General features: G+C 36.3%; 1 protein-coding gene across 1 annotated transcript in view; it reads left to right on the top strand.

The window, feature by feature from the left end:
* The first annotated feature begins 4874 nt into the window (after positions 1 to 4874).
* Positions 4875 to 18777, top strand: part of EIF3E (eukaryotic translation initiation factor 3 subunit E) — a 47204-nt gene continuing 33301 nt past the window's right edge. The window contains exons 1-5 of the mRNA XM_019750651.3: positions 4875 to 5031; positions 10263 to 10377; positions 11902 to 12019; positions 14926 to 14968; positions 16083 to 16187. Coding sequence (XP_019606210.1) covers positions 4942 to 5031; positions 10263 to 10377; positions 11902 to 12019; positions 14926 to 14968; positions 16083 to 16187 — 471 coding nt within the window. The 5' untranslated portion in view covers positions 4875 to 4941. The remainder of the gene's footprint in view (positions 5032 to 10262; positions 10378 to 11901; positions 12020 to 14925; positions 14969 to 16082; positions 16188 to 18777) is intronic.

Below are 18777 nucleotides of genomic sequence, written 5' to 3' on the forward strand. Positions count from 1 at the left end.
TCCTCACATAAGCTTTCTACTATTTGGCTCTGGTCTTTCTTTTCTAGTATATCCTCCCTGATAGTATTCAATCTTCAGCTAACTTCCCAAGTTGTCTTTCTCAAATACTTCTTATACTTTCCTGTTTTTATGTCTCTACAGGGTTCAAATTGTTCCTGAACCACATGCAATACTCTCTTCCATATGTGTTGTGAACGTCAGCAGACCCAATGCAAAAGACATACAATCTGTCAAGCTTCCTGCCTGTTTTCTACACTCACTGAGAATCAATCTCTGTTTGAGCACAGTCTGACTGGGACCCCACGATCTTCCCATGTTCCTTGCAGCTTCGCATAATACTCTATCTTTCCATTACAGTTATTTACATAAGTATTATATGATGTCTCTCAGCATACACACATCCTTTAAAACACCCTCCCTAGACGCCATATCTTTCATTGTATTTCACTGCTTCCCTTTTCTTGTAAAATTCCTCAAAAGCTCTGTTTACATATGTTGTTTCACTTCCTTTCTTCCCATCTTTTGAGCTCTCTCCAAACAGACTTTTTCATCTGCTACTGACTGAAACTGCTCTTATCCAGGTCATCAATAACCTTCACATTTTCAAAGCTGACAGGCAAAACTCAGTTGTCATCTTGAACTAACAGCATCATTTGACATAGTCCACTGCTCCGTCTTGCTTGGACCACTCTCCTCCTTTGGTGCCTGAAACAGTAATTTCTCTTGCTCCTCCTCTTCTCTCGTCCACCTACTGGCCACTCCTCCAGCTTCCTTACTTGATCTGCACTGTCCTAACCTCCACACGCTGAAGTGCCTAACATTTAGCCCTGCTCATCCCTTCCCATCGCCCTCATTCTCTGATCTCATTTAGTCCCATGGGTCTAAATTTCTTCAACACATTGACAAGATCTAATTTCTACCTCCAGCTCTTACCTTTCTCTTCAATTCCAGACTCATATGTACCACTGCCTAATCAATATCTCCACTTAGCTATCTAAGAGGCATCCCAAACATAATATGTCCCAAACTAAACTTTGGTTTCTCGCCTCTAAAACATGTATCTATCACACCCTTCCTTGTCTTAGCAAATCGTCTCAGTTCTTTTAGACCTTTGGCCCTTCTCTCATCTAATCATTAGCAAATATTGCTAGCTCTGCATTCAAAATACATTTAGAATTTCACTTCTGTTCACAACTCTTTCATTGCTACTTCTCTTTTCTAAGCCCCTATCATCTCTTCCTTGAATTATTTCAATAGTCTATTAATAAACTGGTCTCTTTGTTAATGCTTGTCTCCTTTCCCCCAATCCCTCAAAGTGATCTTTTAAAGCATAACTCTGAGTATGTGACTTCTCTGCTCAAAACCCTCCAATAGCTTCCCACCTCATTCAGAATACAACCCAAGTCCTTACCGTGGCCTACAAAGCATGACATCATCTGGCCCATCACTCCCTCTGAACTCATCTTCTAGACCACACTTCCTCTTGCTAATCAACTCTTGAATTTCTAGACTCCTTGCTTTTCCTCAAGGATATCAAACAAAAAGCACACTTTTGCTTCAGCACTTTTATACTTAATGTTCCTTCACCTGTAATTTTCTTCCTCTGGTGAGCCACAGGCTCCCTCACTTGCTTCATGTCTCTTTTCAAATTCTACCTTATCAGACAGGCCTTCCCTGACCACTTTATATAAATCAGCAAGCTTTCCCCATCATTCTCTTTTACTTTGCATATTGTTCTGCATAGCACTTACTACCAACTAAAAAAGTATATATTTTTATTTTTTATTTGTCTCCTTCCACCTGAATATAAGCTTCTATAGAGAAGGTGGTTTGTTTTCTCTACCACTGAATTCCCAGAACCTAGAACAGAGCCTAGCACATTGTCAGTATTCAATTTATATTGAACAAATGAATGGATAATTGTCACCTATTAGACAGAAAGCTTCTGTGGCCAGTAACTAGCTCTGATTATATATTCCCATTAACACCTAGCTTAGCACTTTTCATATGATAAAAGTTTAAAATGTTTGCCAAATTAAATTGCATCTTATTTCTCTCTGCTTCTTAAAGATGCTCTCTGTTCCTTTTTGGCAAGTTTCCATACTGCTACCTGCTTCTTTCCTTCATCTGTCAAAGCTCACTTTTGCGTGAAGCCTCAGTTCTTGCTATTTCTCTAACTTCCTCTTTTCCTATATTCTATGATAACTTTAGTGTCTGGGCTTCCTGGAAACTTCAGATTATCATTTCTCAGCTGTTACAGGTTACAAGGACTATTCCCCACAATTTAGCAGCCTATACTATTATGTATTCTCTGCTTCATGGGAATTCTGCCTTACCTTCCCAACAATACTGTAAATGGTATAATGGCCAGACCATATCATACTCCCAAATCTTTGAAAATATCTTTTATAAGGTTACATGCATGGTAAGTGATTAGCTGATCCAAAATAGTGTCTCTACTTGCATTCTAGATATCACCTCTTACATATCTAACAGGGATCTTATTCTGTCTAAAATAGAATTCCTAATTTTAGCACCCATACATATTCCTTTGCCTTTCTCCCCCACAAGCCCCATATTCTAGTCACCAGTAGGTATCCAGTTTCATAAGTCCAAAATCTAGGAATCATTTTTTAAAATTGAAGTTTTATTCTGAGATCATGGATTCCCATGCAGGTGTAAGAAACAATACAGGGAGATTCTGTGTACCTTTTACCTAGTTTCCCCTAGTGGTAATGTCTTGCAAAATCAGAGTACTGTCTTGCAGTTTCTTGAGCAATTAAACATCGAGTTACTACATAACCCAGCAATTCCACCTCTGGGTATATACCCAAGATAATGGAAAACATATGTCCACATAAAAACGTGTACACGAATGTTTATAGCAGCATTATTCATAGCAGCCAAAACATAGAAACAACTCAAATGCTCATCAATGGATGAATGGGTAAACAATATGTGGTATATTCATGAAACGGAATACTATTTGGTCATAAAAAGGAATTAAGTATTTGTTCATTCTACAACTTGGATGAACCTTGAAAACGGTAAGTGTAAAAGTCAGACAAAAGACCACATAAGATATAATTCCATTCACATGAAAGTTATGAATAGGGAAATCTACAAGACAGAAAGACTAGTGGTTACTTAGGATTGGGGGAGAGTAAGCAAGAGGAAGAGAAAAGTCAGACAGGTCCAGATGATCCAGGGCTTTTTATGACATTTTATGATATATCTTTTACTCTGAGTGAGATAACAAGGCTTGGAGGGTTTTGAGCATAATTTGACTTTTAAAAGTCACTCTGGCTGCTGTATGGAGAATAAATTACAGGAAGAAAAGAGGGGAAGCAAGGCGATCAGTAAAGAGGCTATTCCAAAAATCAAAGCAAGAGATAAAGGTGGTTGGATTAGGGATTAACTTTGGAGGTGGTTTAAACTGATTGGATATGGATCTGCTTTGAAGGTTAGAACCTAAGGATTGGTTGGTGGATTCAAAATAGAGTGTAAGAAAAAGTCAAGATGGCTCCCAGGTTTGGGGTCTGAGCAACTAGACAGATGGAGTTGGCATTCACTGAGCTGGAGAAGAGTGTCAAAGTTGCAGCTTTTGACGAGCTACATGGGGGAGTTTGGTTTTAGACATGATAACGTGGAGATGTCGGGTAGGCAATTGAAGATATGTGAGTCTGCGGTTAACTACGAGTCTGGATAGGGTTATACTTTGGGAGTTGTCAATGCGCAGATTTCATTTAAAGCCCTTAGGTTGGACACTTAGGGCAATGGCCTAGATAGAGAAGAGGTAAAAGACCCCAAGGCACTACAAAATGAAGAGACCTGAAAGATGAGACATAATTAGCAAAGGAGATTTCAGAGCCCTTACGATAAAATCCACATTCCTTATCTTAATCATGACCTGGCCCTTCTCAAAGTCTTGAACCTCACTCTTCAGTATTCCGTTTTTGAAACACACCAAGTCCTTTCTGTGTCATGGCCTTTGTTTTTGCTGTGGGTTCCACCAGGTATGTTTTCACCCAGACTCTAATTTTGGTCACCTCCATCTCTTACAACTCTCAGCTAAACTGTTACCCTGAGTCCTCTCTAACCACCCTAATTCCCATCTGAGTCTTCTCTAGCTAATCTAATTGAAAAGATCCAACCCGACCACCTCCACTGCGTTGGGGCTCTTACTATGCTCTGAAATAACTGAGGCAATCTACATGATTACAAATCCTTCCCCATTCTCTTCCCCCCAAAAAAATATCCTGGCCCAAAATCAATCCTTTCTTTTCTTTTGTTAATACCTCCCTTGCTTCATAGTTATTTCTATAAAGACCTTTCATTTTGTTCAATTCCTGGGAGCACCCTTCTAGTTACTAGATAGGATGCTGCCGGATTCATGAATCACTTAATAAACTCAATTAGATCTTTAAAAAAAAGCACAACCTGACCACCCCCACAGAAGCATTACGTTATGGCTGTTACTATAATCTGAAATTATTTTACTTGTTGTCTGTCTGAAACAATCTAACCAACGGTTTACAAAATGATTACTATGACAAATAAAAGCTCCTAGTCCTCCTTGCATGTAACGTCCTGGAGCGCAGGGGCCTCTTTATCTCGTCCTCCGCCGCATCGCAATGCAATCGACGTTGCCTCAGCAATCAATTCTGAGTTTTCAGTATTTATTAACGGAACGGACCGCAGTACACTGACAAACTTGCGAGAAAAAGAAAAGTGCCCAACGCTCCGCCCAGTCCCGGAACAGCCCAGAGCCAAGGAGGCCCCGCGCCCGGGACATTGTTCTCCCGGCGCCGCGGCCTGAACCCCGCCCCTTCCCCTGGGCGAGTTGAAGCATTGCGCATGCGCGCTGGGGGCCTGTCTGTTCCTTTGTCGGCGCTGTCAATAAAGTTTTAGTGAGGGGAGACTCTCCTTTTCCTTGACAAGATGGCGGAGTACGACTTGACTACCCGCATCGCGCACTTTCTGGATCGGCATTTGGTCTTTCCGTTGCTTGAGTTTCTCTCCGTAAAGGAGGTGAGCGGGGCTTTGAGGGTGAGGAAGCCGTGGGAGCGCGGGAGATGCGGGGCAAGGCCGACAGGCAGTGGCGGGAGCCCTGGGCCTGACACACGTGTGAGGCGGCCGCCGGTGTGGTCCTGTGTCGGAGTTGATTGGTCCCGCGGCCTTGGGCCGTGAGGTGGAGAGAGGTAGCACTGTGACCCCCAGGGGAGAACGAGGTGTTCGCCTCGCTTCTTGAGGTGCCGGTGTCCAAGGGACTTCCGCGTCCGTTCCTGTCGGAGGTGGACGACTCGCTGCCGACTTCACGGGGATAACGCCCGAGCTTTCCGGAGCTTCGGGCCGACTTCTAAAAACGAATGGGAGGGTTAGAGATTTTGATACTTTGTTTTTTCAGGAACTGTGGCAAGGGTGTGCTGGGCTTGCCGGATCGTTTGGAATGGTCCTCTTCCGCTTAAATATCTAGCACTTTGGTTGCCAGGAAGTTGTGAGTTCTTTGCATTGAGTAGTCCTGGTCTTTTGATAAGTACCTACTTCCTACAGGCGTAGCCTATTTTGTTGGGGGAGGAAGGGGACCTCCACCCCACGAAACAAAAAGCAAATTAACCCGACAAAATTTTACCCTAAAAGTTGTTTTCCAGTTATAGTTAAATAGATTTCGTGTGATTTGAATTGGTCGTCAACATTCATTTAGCTATTCAAGAAATCTAGACTACCTTGAATAGCTATGTGGTTCTGGTACCTCGTTTTAAAAAAAATTAATGAGTCCTAAAAGTTTTAAAATGTTGAACTTAGTTATACCTTGTGTTTATTGCGAAATTGATGCATTTTAATAATTATAATACAGTATTACTGTGATGAAGGGATTAGAATATTGGCCAGAAAAATAAATGAATTCTATTTCTGGAAGCAGATTACAACATAGGTCTACTTAAGGAATTCGAGATTTGGGGAATAGCTTTTATGTGTCCCAACAACAATAGAACAAAAAAGCCCAACAAACAAACATTAAATTGTTCTGATAACTTTTCGAGGGTTCCTGTTATTTACGGTTTATTACATAAATTCGTATATCTTTTTCTAAACATGTAGATAACTTTAAAGTTGATGTTAGGGAACAACAAAGTTCATTTTCAATAAATTTTCAAGTGAAGCCTATCTTGAAAGGATATGTTTTTGTCTTGGTTTTCTTCACCTGGGATATACTTAAAGCTATAGTTTAGAGCTTGAATATAATAATCTAGTATGCCTTCTGTTTTTGTTCTTTTTGTGTGTTTTTCCTGGGTAAGTCAGGATAATTCACCACAAATCAGGGAATAGAGAAATACCATATTTTGAAATCCTTTACCAGCTACTTCTAGAAATGCTTCTAAACTAGCCAAACTTCATATTTTTGTAATGTGTTCCTTACACTTTCATTTTTCAAGACAGATAAAATGGAGCAATGTGTAAGTGTAAATTAGTATTTCATAGGGCAAGACCAAAACTATGATTGGCCGCTGCGAATCAGTGGAAGATACTGCGCCCAATACCCTCTTCCTTGGAGAGAATATTGGTAAGATGTTCATAGGACACCAAGAGGAAGACAGACAGATGCTGGCATATTTAGTATAGGACTGCCATGGAAGTATGATAAATCCAACGTAAAATCCAGACATCTCACCGCTAAAAATTCACCTATACTTTAGAGGAGATAAAGGTCTATAATTATAAGGCAAAAATTAGGAAATGTCAGAGAAGTACTGGAAGAGTATATTATCAACACAGATTTTATTCGGTGGGCAAAAGGACTTTTGAAGAAGAGAGGCTTTGAGTTGTGATTAGATGGTTGGGAGAGTCAGCGATTGTGATACATGAGGGCAGCAATTTGGCATATTTATAGTGTGTCGGAGAATATAAACTCCATGAGAGCAAGAACTTTGTTTTATACTTTGCTGTGTTCTCAGCACAGGAAATAGAGTTTGGCATAAAGGTTTTTAATGATTATGTAATAAATGAATGAATGAATGAATGAATACATATTTGTATCTGCTCTTCTTTATTCTCAGGTGAAGTACAGGACCAGGCAGTGTTCAGCAGCCTGGGCGCTGGATTTCTGCTTAGATTAGGATCCTGGCTCTGTCATTTGTGTAACACCTCTGTGCACTTAAGAGCAGTTTCTTTCTCATCTTAACTAAGCCTTTCTCATGCATAAAATGTTGGTACTACCATGAATCTCATGGAGTTAGAAGAATTACATGAGGGAATGCATAGAAAGCACCTAGCCTACTGGGACAGAGTAAATACTCCTGAATGTTTTCTATCAGGAGGCTAGGCCATCCTGTCTGAGAGGGGAGTGAGACAACCAACTGGGGGTTTAAGGAGTGACTGAGGAAACCAACCAAAGACAAGTAACAAGGATTGGTAAGTTTGGAGGGCCCAGCTGAGGCTGGAAACCATACATTTGTAGAGAATGATGGTCATTCTCAGAGTGAGAGGATCAGTGGAAGGTTTTTGAAGTGGTGTAGAAATATTTGGAGATAGACTTGTAAATATCATTTAGAAATGAAATGGATTGCTGATCAACAGAGAAAAGCACAAATGTGATTGAATATATATTGCCTAGTTTTGAAACATTTTATAGTCATTCTTAACCAAAACAAAGAAATAGATGACTTTTTTCCCCAGAGCTAGAGATTGACATTGAGTTGTGCTTGGTTGGAGAAAATGGATGGAATCCAATGATATAGCTAAAGAGAAAATATTTGAAATAGTTAGAAATGATAGCTAAACTTATATAGAAAGTTACAGCCAAAAAAGGTGATATAAAATTAGAAAAAGCAGAGGGCATGATGAGATGGGGAAGCATTTTAATGGTAATGCTGAAAGAGGTGATGAGTTAAAGTTGGAAGTCTTAGAGATGAGGTACTAGATGCAAGTTGTAATTTGCGGGATAAAGGAATTTTATGGCTTGAGTTTTTTTTGGAGAATCATCAGTATGGATGTAAGATCTGTGGGAGGTAGCAGGAAGAGATGTCAGAATATTTGAATTTGTTAAAAATAGCTGTTTTCGAGGGGTTAATAGACCAGGGATTGGGAAACTAGCCTGTGAACTGAATGCAGCCTTCTCTACCTGTTTTGTATGATCTGTAAGCTAAAAGTAATTTTTAACAAGTGAACGTTCACAAACATTTTCAATTACAGAACACTGTAATGTTATACCCCAGTTGAGTGAAATAGTTTCTGCCCCAAAAAGAATGCCATTCTTCTCTTTAATAGATCTACATTACAAAAAAATTTACTCCATTGTTATTATTATTTATTTCAAAAAGGAAAAGAAATTGTTGAAATTTGTTTCTTATAGTACTTAAGCATAGTATTCTTGGTTTTTGCTTCTTGGCTCACAAATTGTAAAATATTTACTATCTGCCCTTTACAGAACAAGTGTGTCTATGAGGCAAATTTTAGAGAAGGTGATATAAGTAGATGTAGACTTATGAAGAGGCCTGTAAGGTCTGATGGCAGAGGAGCAGTGCTTGGAACCTACAGTTGGAGAGACAATACAAATTAAAAGCTATTAATGGGGTATCAAGGAGAGGTGGCATATTACTATGAAAAGGGTGTTTTCATCTAGGGTTTCTGTAGGGCAGACTGAAAGGGAGCTTCAGTTTTTTTAAGTAAACTTTTTTATCGTGCGTAACACTCATGCAAAAAAATGCACAAATATAAGTGCTTTTCTCCCAAAGTGAACACACTGATGTGACCACCATCCAGATCAGTAAGTAAAACATGAACAAACATCCTAAAAGCCTTCCTTCTGACCCTTCTTAATCATTACTCACACCTGATCTGATCTGATGCTAGAATGTTTTGCCTGTGTTTGATTTTATATAAATAGAATTAAGCATACACCACCCTGTACTTGCTTTGTATGATTTCTTTCATTTAACATTGTGAAGGACATCCAAGTTGTTAGGATGGCAGGGGTTTGTTGATTTTCAATGATGCTTGTTAATGCATATTGTGAGAATGTCACAGTTTATCCATTCTAACGTTGATGGACTCGGCTATTACAAATAGCGCTGCTATGAACATTATTGGAGATGTCCTTTGAATATATGCACCCATTTCTCTTGGGTACCTAGGAGCTGAATTGCCTGGTCAAAATGTATGTTTAACTTTAGGAGATAAAGTTACTCCGGCATTGTCAGTCTTTTTAGTTTTTAGTGTGGTTTTAATTTGCATTTCCTTTATGATTAATAAACTTGAGAACCTTTTCGGTCTTGGTCATTTGGTTAAACTCTTCTAAAGTGCCTGTTAAAGTTTTAGTCATTTTCAATTGGATTGTCTTATACTGTTTTGTAGGAATTGTTTATGTAGTTTGGAAGATTCAGTTCTGATCTCATGACTATATACCATCTGACCATTTTCATGTTTTCTTTTGATGGACAGTGAAAGGTTGTGGAATTTTCCGGCATTTTTTTTCCCCTTGGTAAAATTAAATTTAGTACAAAAACCTTTTCTTTTGCTGAAGCCTTACGTTGATGACTATTTGATTAAATTTTAAAATTTCGATTACTATCTCTAAATACTATTGTATAGACTCCTTGAATATTGCTCAATACACTTCATGTTTATGTGAGTTTACTTATTTGGTCCTTGTACTATGGGTTAAATTATGTTTCTTGAACTCCTTGCATAGCGAAAACCTGATATGATGTGGTTGACTTAGAGAATGGATACTAGTTATGTTTCAGTGGTGTGGATGGGGAGGCATTATAAAGGACTGTGACTGTTAAGTAAAGGAATATATGGGGGTAAAGAAAAAGCTTCCTCAAAGAAAAATGTGGATGTAGATATTAAAACAGTAAAAAAAAAAGAAAGAAAAAGTTGGTTTCTAATTACCTGGATGTGGAGAGGAGACAACTATATGTGTTTATCAGTGGAGTTGGTGTGGTTACTTATGCACAGTCCTGTTCTAGAAAGGGTAAAAGATGGCTTGTAGGGACACATAAATAAGATAATAAATCAGAAGTAGGTGAGAAAGGCTTTGCATTGTGTAATTGCCTTCATTTTTAAATTATTAGATAAACAAAGTATTCTTATGTCTAGATTGATTGCCTTCTTACAAGAGGGTGAATTAATAGTATATAGTATTCTATTTAAAAAATAGTATTTCAGGAAGTATATTTCCAGGTAAACTAGTCTTAGTATTAATCAGTTTATTTGGGGGAACTTCAATATATTTATCAGAAAGTAATTTTTTCTTGCAGATATATAATGAAAAAGAATTGTTACAAGGAAAATTGGACCTTCTTAGTGATACCAACATGGTAGACTTTGCTATGGATGTATACAAAAACCTTTATTCTGATGATATTCCTCATGGTAAGTTTTGTTATTAGAACTGAAGCATGTTTTGTGAAATGAGAATGTGTGTATTAAAGTTGGTGATTTATAGAAGAGCATTAGCCAAAAGTCTTAATAAGTATTTGAATGATTTAAAAGTCCTCGGGATGAAAGGTAATATTAAGGTTATAGGTTTCCTAAAGCATATTATTTGCTTACCATAAAAGATGTGAAACTACTTTAAAACATGGTCATCAAGTGCTTTCAGTTCATAGTATAGATCATTAAAGTTGTACTATATGAATCGGGTTGTTACCTCGAATTATCTGAGAATACTGCAGGTTTGTTTTTATTGTTGTTGTTTACTATTTCAGTTAGTCTCTTATGTGCCTTAGAGATTTATTTTTCATCTTGAAATATCTGGGTATATAGCCATGGTCTTCAAAAAATATGGTCCCCAGGACCAGCATCATCACATCAGTTCACCAGGGAGAGCTTGTTAGAAATGCAAATTCTCAGGCCATACCCCAGATCTATGTAATCAGAAACTGTTGGCTGAGGCCCAGTACTCAAATTGGAGAAGACTGATAACAGTATAGTGTTTTCCAAATCCTTGTTTCCTGTGGTAATAGATGTTTCTTTTAAAAAAAAAAAACCAAAATGGCCCTATAAGTTTGCAAAATACTAAAATACTATATCATTTGTTCTATGCACATAGCATTTTTAAAGATTCTAAGAACTCTTTCAGTAGAGAAGTACAATTTACTTTGTTTAAATTGACATTTCTCAAAATTTGATCACAGATCCGCTTTTGTGTTTGAGATATGCTGTTCTAGTGTATATTTTGTGATATGCAATGCAGAATTATTATATTAAACCTAATCACTGTGACTTATATTATAGTTCCCTGCAGTAAAATTAGCTCTTTAAATTTTAGTTTGTGATGAAAAAGTAAATTATTTCTTATTGAAACTTTAAAACATGCTAGCAGGTTAAGTTATGTGTGATTTTTCTCTCTTTGTGATGCAGTAAAAAGAAACTATAGAATTGGGTTTGAGAGATTATGGAACTACATTTATAGTGAAAAAAGAGATTATTGATTGGGTTTAAATTCTATTCAACCTAGTTGAAAACCTGTAGTAATGATATGTAAATTCCTCTGAATCACTGTTGAGAACTCTGGGGTAATACCATTATTCACCTGAGAGAATTCAGTGAAAACAAATATAAAAACACTGGGAATGAGATCTCTCTAATGTAGAATTAGATGATAATTGTTTGCTTGACAGGCCTCGCTTCCTTGCCCCAGACTGTATTTGTCTATTCCCCAGTTTCTCTTAAGTGTAAGAAGAGGATTCTCTCTTCCTTCTTGTGCCTTTGCTGTGCTAGAAAGGAGAAATTTGACCTGGGGCAGTTTCTTGAGTAGATGGTTACTGGCATATGAATGTATTAGGGATTAATACATAAGGTGAACAATTTAAATAAAATGAAAATTTTTCAGGGACATCTTTATGGGGAGCAGTATAGTTTAATGTTATAGCACTCCTTTGCATTTTTAATTAGCTTTGAGAGAAAAAAGAACCACAGTTGTTGCACAACTGAAACAGCTTCAGGCAGAAACAGAACCAATTGTGAAGATGTTTGAAGATCCAGAAACTACACGGCAAATGCAGTCAACCAGGTAACCTCTTCTTAATTTGTATTCTAGAAATTCTCTTTTCTGGATTAATACAAATGTTAATTCAAACTTTAAAGGATCCCTTTATCTATTTGTTTATTTTCATTTATCCTTATTGTGTAAGGGCCAGAAAGGCCTTAATAATAAACATTAATACTAAATTCTTTTTAGAATTTATTTACCCTTTACCCCAGGCTGATTCTACTACATCAGTTCTGCCTCTTTCCCACCTTCCCAGTGGACATTTGGCAATGTCTGCAGATATTTTTAGTTGTCACAACAGGAGAAGTGACACTGGCACCTACTAAGGAGAGGCCAGGAATGCTACTAAACATCCTACATATATAACACATCAGACAGTACCTTACCCCCCAGAAAAGAATGATCTGGCCCAAATGTTAGTGTTACTGAGGTTGAGAAACTGTCTCTGGGCAGTACCTAGAGCCCATGGGTTCTGGCTGTAAGGAAAACCTGAGCTTACTTTATCAGTTTGCTACATTCTCTCATATCCTTCCAACCTTGATGCCCAGGCCAAGGAGGGTAGAGTAGAACTGATAAGGTTATTTTATTCCTAACTTCCCCTTAACTAGAAATAGACTTATTGTTTGGTTTCCAAAGAAACCATGTTGTCTTACTCTGACTTAATATATACCACTAACTGAAGCCCTTTAGGTTATTAAAAATGTTTAAAAATAAAAATCTACTGAAATCGAATATTTCTATTGTGGTAAATTGTAGCCACCAACATATTCACTTGAGGAATTGCTGAAGATTTTGCCACATTTACCTTTAGGTCTTACATAATCAAACCAAATTTTTGGAGAGGTTGGCTCTGAATTATTTGTGATTTGGGAAAGTATTACCAGATATTTTTTCAAAAAGCAGTAAACGCTTCACTACTGCTCATACCATATTATAATGTATCATGCTGTACTACACCATATTATACGATATATACAGGCAATATATATACATACAACAGAAATAGCTGTATCTTATAAAGCTATCGTACAATATGTATTTTTATATATAGCTATCTGTGTGTGTGTGTGTGTGTGTGTGTGTGCATATATACACACACAATACTAAGCTGCCTGTATGTACTTATAATAAGTAATTATAGAACTTCAAGTCATATGTTAGTGTCCACAGAGGAACAGCTGAAATAATCTAGAAGTTAGGGTACAACAGAAAGTTTAGGATTTAAATTCTAAATTTAGCCACTTCAACACAGTTATTGGGATTAAGATATGAATAAGATGAATATGAAAATTGTTCACCAAATATTAGAAAGAGGATTCCTTGTAGCTTAATAGGCACTAATTTGGAGATAAATGATAGAATTGTGTGTTTAAAGCTTGTAATTTAATTAAACTTCTAAACTGATTACTTATTTTCAAAGTAATAACCTCATCCTGCCGATTCCCTTTTTTTAAATTTCATTGAACATATAGTGTTGTCCTTCTCACACTTTCCCAGAAATACCCCATCAGCCAGGGCACAGTGATTATATACCTGAGGGGTGTGAGGAATGTCACCAAAGTTGATCCACAGACAGTGTTAAGTTTTTTTGAAATCTTTTTATGTTAAAATTTCATGCATATTTCATATTCAGTGTTATAATATGTTCATGTTAATTTTAGTGATAACATATCCACTCCTCATTCCATAAGTAAAATTGTGCTGCTGAAAGACATGCTATAGCATTCCTTCTTATAAGGAACATAAGATAATATTTTCATTTTTGAAAATGCCCACAATGTGGGCAACTGGACCCATATATCACTTATTCTTTGGTGTCTTTGTCACCAAATTGTCTTTTGCCACCCTGCCAACATCTCAAGTTATGCAAAGCTAAAAAAAAAAAAGTTAAATTGAGTTGACACTTTGGTATCGGTAATGATTATATAGGGCATGTAGTATAGATATATAAGTTAGGCATGATTTATTAATCTTGTAAATTGGCTAAATCACCAGTAAATTGGCTAAATCACCATCCTGTGAGTAGTAGTAGTAACAAATTTGGGAGGGAGACAAAATTTGTATATAGGGCTAATTCCTGCTAGTTTGTACAGTACATTTATTCCAATCTCTATTCCATAATAAGAATATGTTATCTATTGGAAATGTACCCTCCAGAGAGCAAATATAGATACTCCTCACCTTACAATGGGGTTAAGTCCTGATAAACCTGTCGTTAAGTTGAAAATATCCTAAGTTGGGAATGCACTTAACGTACCAAACATCGTAGCTTAGCGTAGTCTACCATAATCGTGCTCAGAACGCTTTTGTTAGCCTGCAGTTGGGGCAAATCATCTAACACAAAGAATATACTGTAAAGTATCAGTAGTTTACCCTTGTGATCACATGGTTGGCTGGGAGCTGTGGCTCTCTGCTGCTCCCCAGCACATGAGATAGTATCACACCACATAACGCTAGCCGAAGAAAAGATCAAAATACAAAATTTGCAATGCATTTCATTTTCACACTATCGCAAAGTCAAAAATTCGTAAGTCAATCCATCTTAAATCTGGGACCATCTGTACCATTTTCAGTAGGTTGCTACCTAAGTAGGTTGTTGACCTCACTATAACAACAGTCAACATGTTCAGGTTTTATTACCTAAAAAACTTCTCAAGACCTTATCTTAGATGATGTGAAACAGAACACGTAATTTTCAATTAGGACCAAAGAAATTTGAAAGTGAATTTTAAAGTTTGGAATTCTTGAGTTCCTATTCCTTGTTCAAAACATGTAATGTTCTGTTTATTTTATTCTAGAAATCATATTTTTACTTCTAGTGTTTAGGTATTAAGATACGGCTTTATGTGGGTAAGAAGCTAGAAGGATATGTTTATTTTGTTTTCTGTGGACTAGAAGATAGTAACTTTTGTATTTTTATGATTAAGGGATGGCCGTATGCTATTTGACTACCTGGCGGACAAGCATGGTGTAAGTGGTATCTTTAAAATTTTTTTAGTTGTCATATTATAAGGGTAATTAAAGAATAGTGCAGTATAGATAGGTTCCTGGCTTGACAAGAATACAATTTACAGATTAATTTATTAATCCTAATGCCTGTATGTTTTTGAAACTTTAGTTTTTAAAAATTGGTGCTGATAGGAAATTAATTATAGTACTTACTAGATAACAGAAAGTCTTAAAACTTTTGATTTATTTTTTCCAGAATCATCGTATAATAGTTAGCATTTTATATGTCTGATGGATTAACAAGTAAGTAAAGACAGAACTAAATTTGAATGAGAAATGCCTTGAGCAATAGAATTAATATTTTGGCTGCCTTGTAGAATACTGTAGCCCTGGATGTTATCAGGGCCTTCATAAATCCCCAAATTCACAAATAAAGGAATGTTACAGGCTTTTCTAGCCATCTCCCAATCTCCTGTCCTTTGTGTTAACTCAGATTGTGAGACTTTATATACAGTTACCTCTTTTAACTTGCATTCAAGTTTTATCTCATTTAACAATTACTGTAACAAGCGGTTTGCTGACCACTGTGCAAATTACTTTTTCTGGTTTCCATGTAAAATGTGTGGTGAATTTGTTAATGATCTAGTTCGAATGATCTAGTTCAGAGCCTTTCTCTTAGGTTTATTCACTTTGACATTGCTTGTATCAGCTCTAAGAGTTGGCATGATTTTGGGGCCAGTGTTCAGAGAGAACAGTTTACTGTACATATTATTCGTACAGAATCACCAAACCTATAGGGATGCAAATGTTTGCTAGTTGACTAAGCTCAGTCACCAGCTAAGGGTCTCACATATCAGACCTTCAGTAGCTATTCAAGTTTGTATCGTAACAAAGTAGGTGTCATTACAATTCATAACTCTTAGAGCCCAGAACTGTCAATGTTAAATCCACCAATTCCTGATGTATGTTTTAAGGGTTATGTGGTTCTCTGATCATGGTGTTTATTTTTGGTGGGAACTTTTGGGATACTTTGAAGGAACTGACTTCTGAGGGCATTTAAACGAGTAAATGGGTTGAATTTTAAAACTCAAAATTAAAAACTAGAACTTTAGCCTTCTTTCTTATTTATTTTTAGTTTAGGCAAGAATATTTAGATACACTCTACAGGTATGCAAAATTCCAATATGAATGTGGGAATTACTCTGGAGCAGCAGAATATCTTTACTTCTTTAGAGTGTTGGTAAGTAATTTTTTTCTTTGTCATCTCTTTTGTGGGATTCCCTTGGATTCTCAAAACATGTCTATAGATTTGGGTCTGTCTATTGTTTTCACCAGTCATTGGTAAAAAGAGAGAGGGAAAAAATTTTCCCCAAGAAAAAACAAATAGGTACAGGAAACTTTATATCAGAGCCTCAAAATTTGAAGTGAAATTGAACTTGACCTTGAAATCCTCAAAAGTGGGAACCGCTAATTTGTTGTATTATGTATAATTGTATGATTTTAGCATTGGCAGAATTCTATCATGTAATGAATTTGTTACAATATTACCATACAGCACAGTGAGTGACACTTTGTGAGTGCTTAATATTTATTAAACAGATCCATTGTACCTGGATAATGAATCCAGAATTCAATTTTTAATGCTTTGCATATTTCTTTAACTTGTTCTGAACAACTGTGGAAAATGATATTTGAAAAGATTTTATGCCTCAATAGCAACTCTTTTCCATTTCTACCTTCAGCTATTAGAATACAAAGTTCAATGGTTTTTCATTATGTAGAGGGTAGATGGGTTTAAATGGTACTATTAGAGCAAATTCCTAATCATAATGTGCCCTGTTTGTTCTCGTCATATGTCTGACAAGTTCCTAGATTCAGTTCTTTTATTAGAAAAGGAGAATTTGTGTGAAGCTGGAGAAAAAATCAGGCCTTCATATTGACAGATTTCTTTCTCACTCTGCCTTCTGTTTAGGTCATTGTATTAATAAATGCCTGTAGAGTTAGCAAAATGCTCTGGTTTTAAATTCTAATTCTAATTTGTTACTCACTTTGAGTTAGTAAGCAACTGCTTAAGTCTCTGATTTCTCTAGTTAATCCTAGAAGTTGGGAAATAGTTCCTCTTGAGACAGGAACTTTGTGTCTTCCAACCTTGGAAGAGTTGTTTCTTTTGTTTTATTTTGTGGTGCCTTTTTTCTTTTAGTCCCACATGCCACAAAGAAAAGACTTATGGTTGCTATTTGGATTGTTCTCTTGGAAATTAAATATTCTTCTTTTTTTTCTTTTAATGGTGGTGGTGGGGAATTGGTGTTATTAATTCAGGTAATTCCTACACTTATAAAAAGTACTTAGACAACTTTCATTTTTAAAACTACCATTCTTCAAACAAATAAAGATTTTCAGTTTATTTCCAAGATTTGGAAAATTAATATTTTTCTCTTGCTCCCATTTGTAAGCAAATTCTTAATTTACAGATTAACTGTGGTTAGCTTGCAAGTGCATTGAAGGTAATCAGTGATGCTAAACTTGTAGTGACTTATCAGAAAATTCCATCAGTTTTACTTTGAATATTATGAAGGATTTAGGAGAGGAAAAGTTGATTACTTTGGAAATGTAAACAGCTTAAACCAGGATTGTAAAATCAGAAGCCTGATATGATTACAGGTACATGAAAAGAGCTGGTTATTCATATCATTTGTTAATGCTGGGAGTGAATTTTGAGAATGAAGATTTAGTGTCATGTTAGAGTTCTAGCACAGTAAATTTATTGTTGCTGGTCAGTGAGTGAATGTGCCATTTTGCTAAGACATGGAAACTTAAGGTAACTGCTGGAAATCCAGATATTGAAACTCTTCTAGCATATCCACCCTTGAAAGCAGGTTAGTATGAAGAGCCAACTGTAATGACATGGACGTGAGCCAGAGCAGTACGCATGAACCTTTTGGGGATTAAAAAACCTGCTGTGCTGCTACAAAAAGCTTTTATCCTAACACATATAACGTATTCTGGTTTTAATAGTATCATTATGTTTATGTAGTATGGTTTTATAATTTTATAAGTCTGAAAATTTCTACAAGTGATAGGTACATACTTAAAAGTTTGGGGAGTTTTTAGGTTTACATTTTAAGATATGAAGATCCAAGTTAGTTTCCAATCTTAAAAAATTCTGGGTTAGTTTTAAGCTTTTACATTGCCTAAAAAATCTTGTGCTGGATCTCAGATGACATTTGGTTAAGTGATTCAATACCAATAAAAGATCAGAACACAAAATTAATTATTTTACATTTAAGAGCAGTCAACTTATAGTCATTGGATAGTGTTTAGAAATTATGTGCAATTTAGTTTTAAATTTTTGCCCCATCTTGTGCCTCAAACATTTGAAGTAGGTAGGAATTGGTTATTTCCTGTTGACATATTGATAGAGACTAACAAAGCTGTTTTCTTTTAAAAAAATGCATTATTTTACTTTTTTTGTTGTTGAGGTAGGCAATACTATAAAATCTATGTGGTTTTTTTTTCAGATTTTGTTAATAGCAAAGATGAAAGTCGTGATTTGGATTTAGGACGAATACTGTCAAAGTTTTACTTATTATTTAATTTTATTTTTTTGCAATAGCCGTTTTTCATTTCTAAATTCTTTTCTGGTGATTGGTTATTCTTTTAAATCTATGGTTAGGGAAACATAAGCTATGAAAGAACCATTGTAACTATGATCTGAGATTAGAACTTGACTCTCCAAGTGACCTATTGTAGGTCAGTGTTGTATAAATTAAAGCTGTGTGACCCTAGAATCTACCTTTATTTTAAAAAGACTTGGTGGCTTTTAGAATACA

Source organism: Rhinolophus sinicus, chromosome 6, assembly GCF_057876585.1.
Source record: "Rhinolophus sinicus isolate RSI-liver-muscle chromosome 6, RSI-T2T, whole genome shotgun sequence".
Taxonomy (NCBI): domain Eukaryota; kingdom Metazoa; phylum Chordata; class Mammalia; order Chiroptera; family Rhinolophidae; genus Rhinolophus; species Rhinolophus sinicus.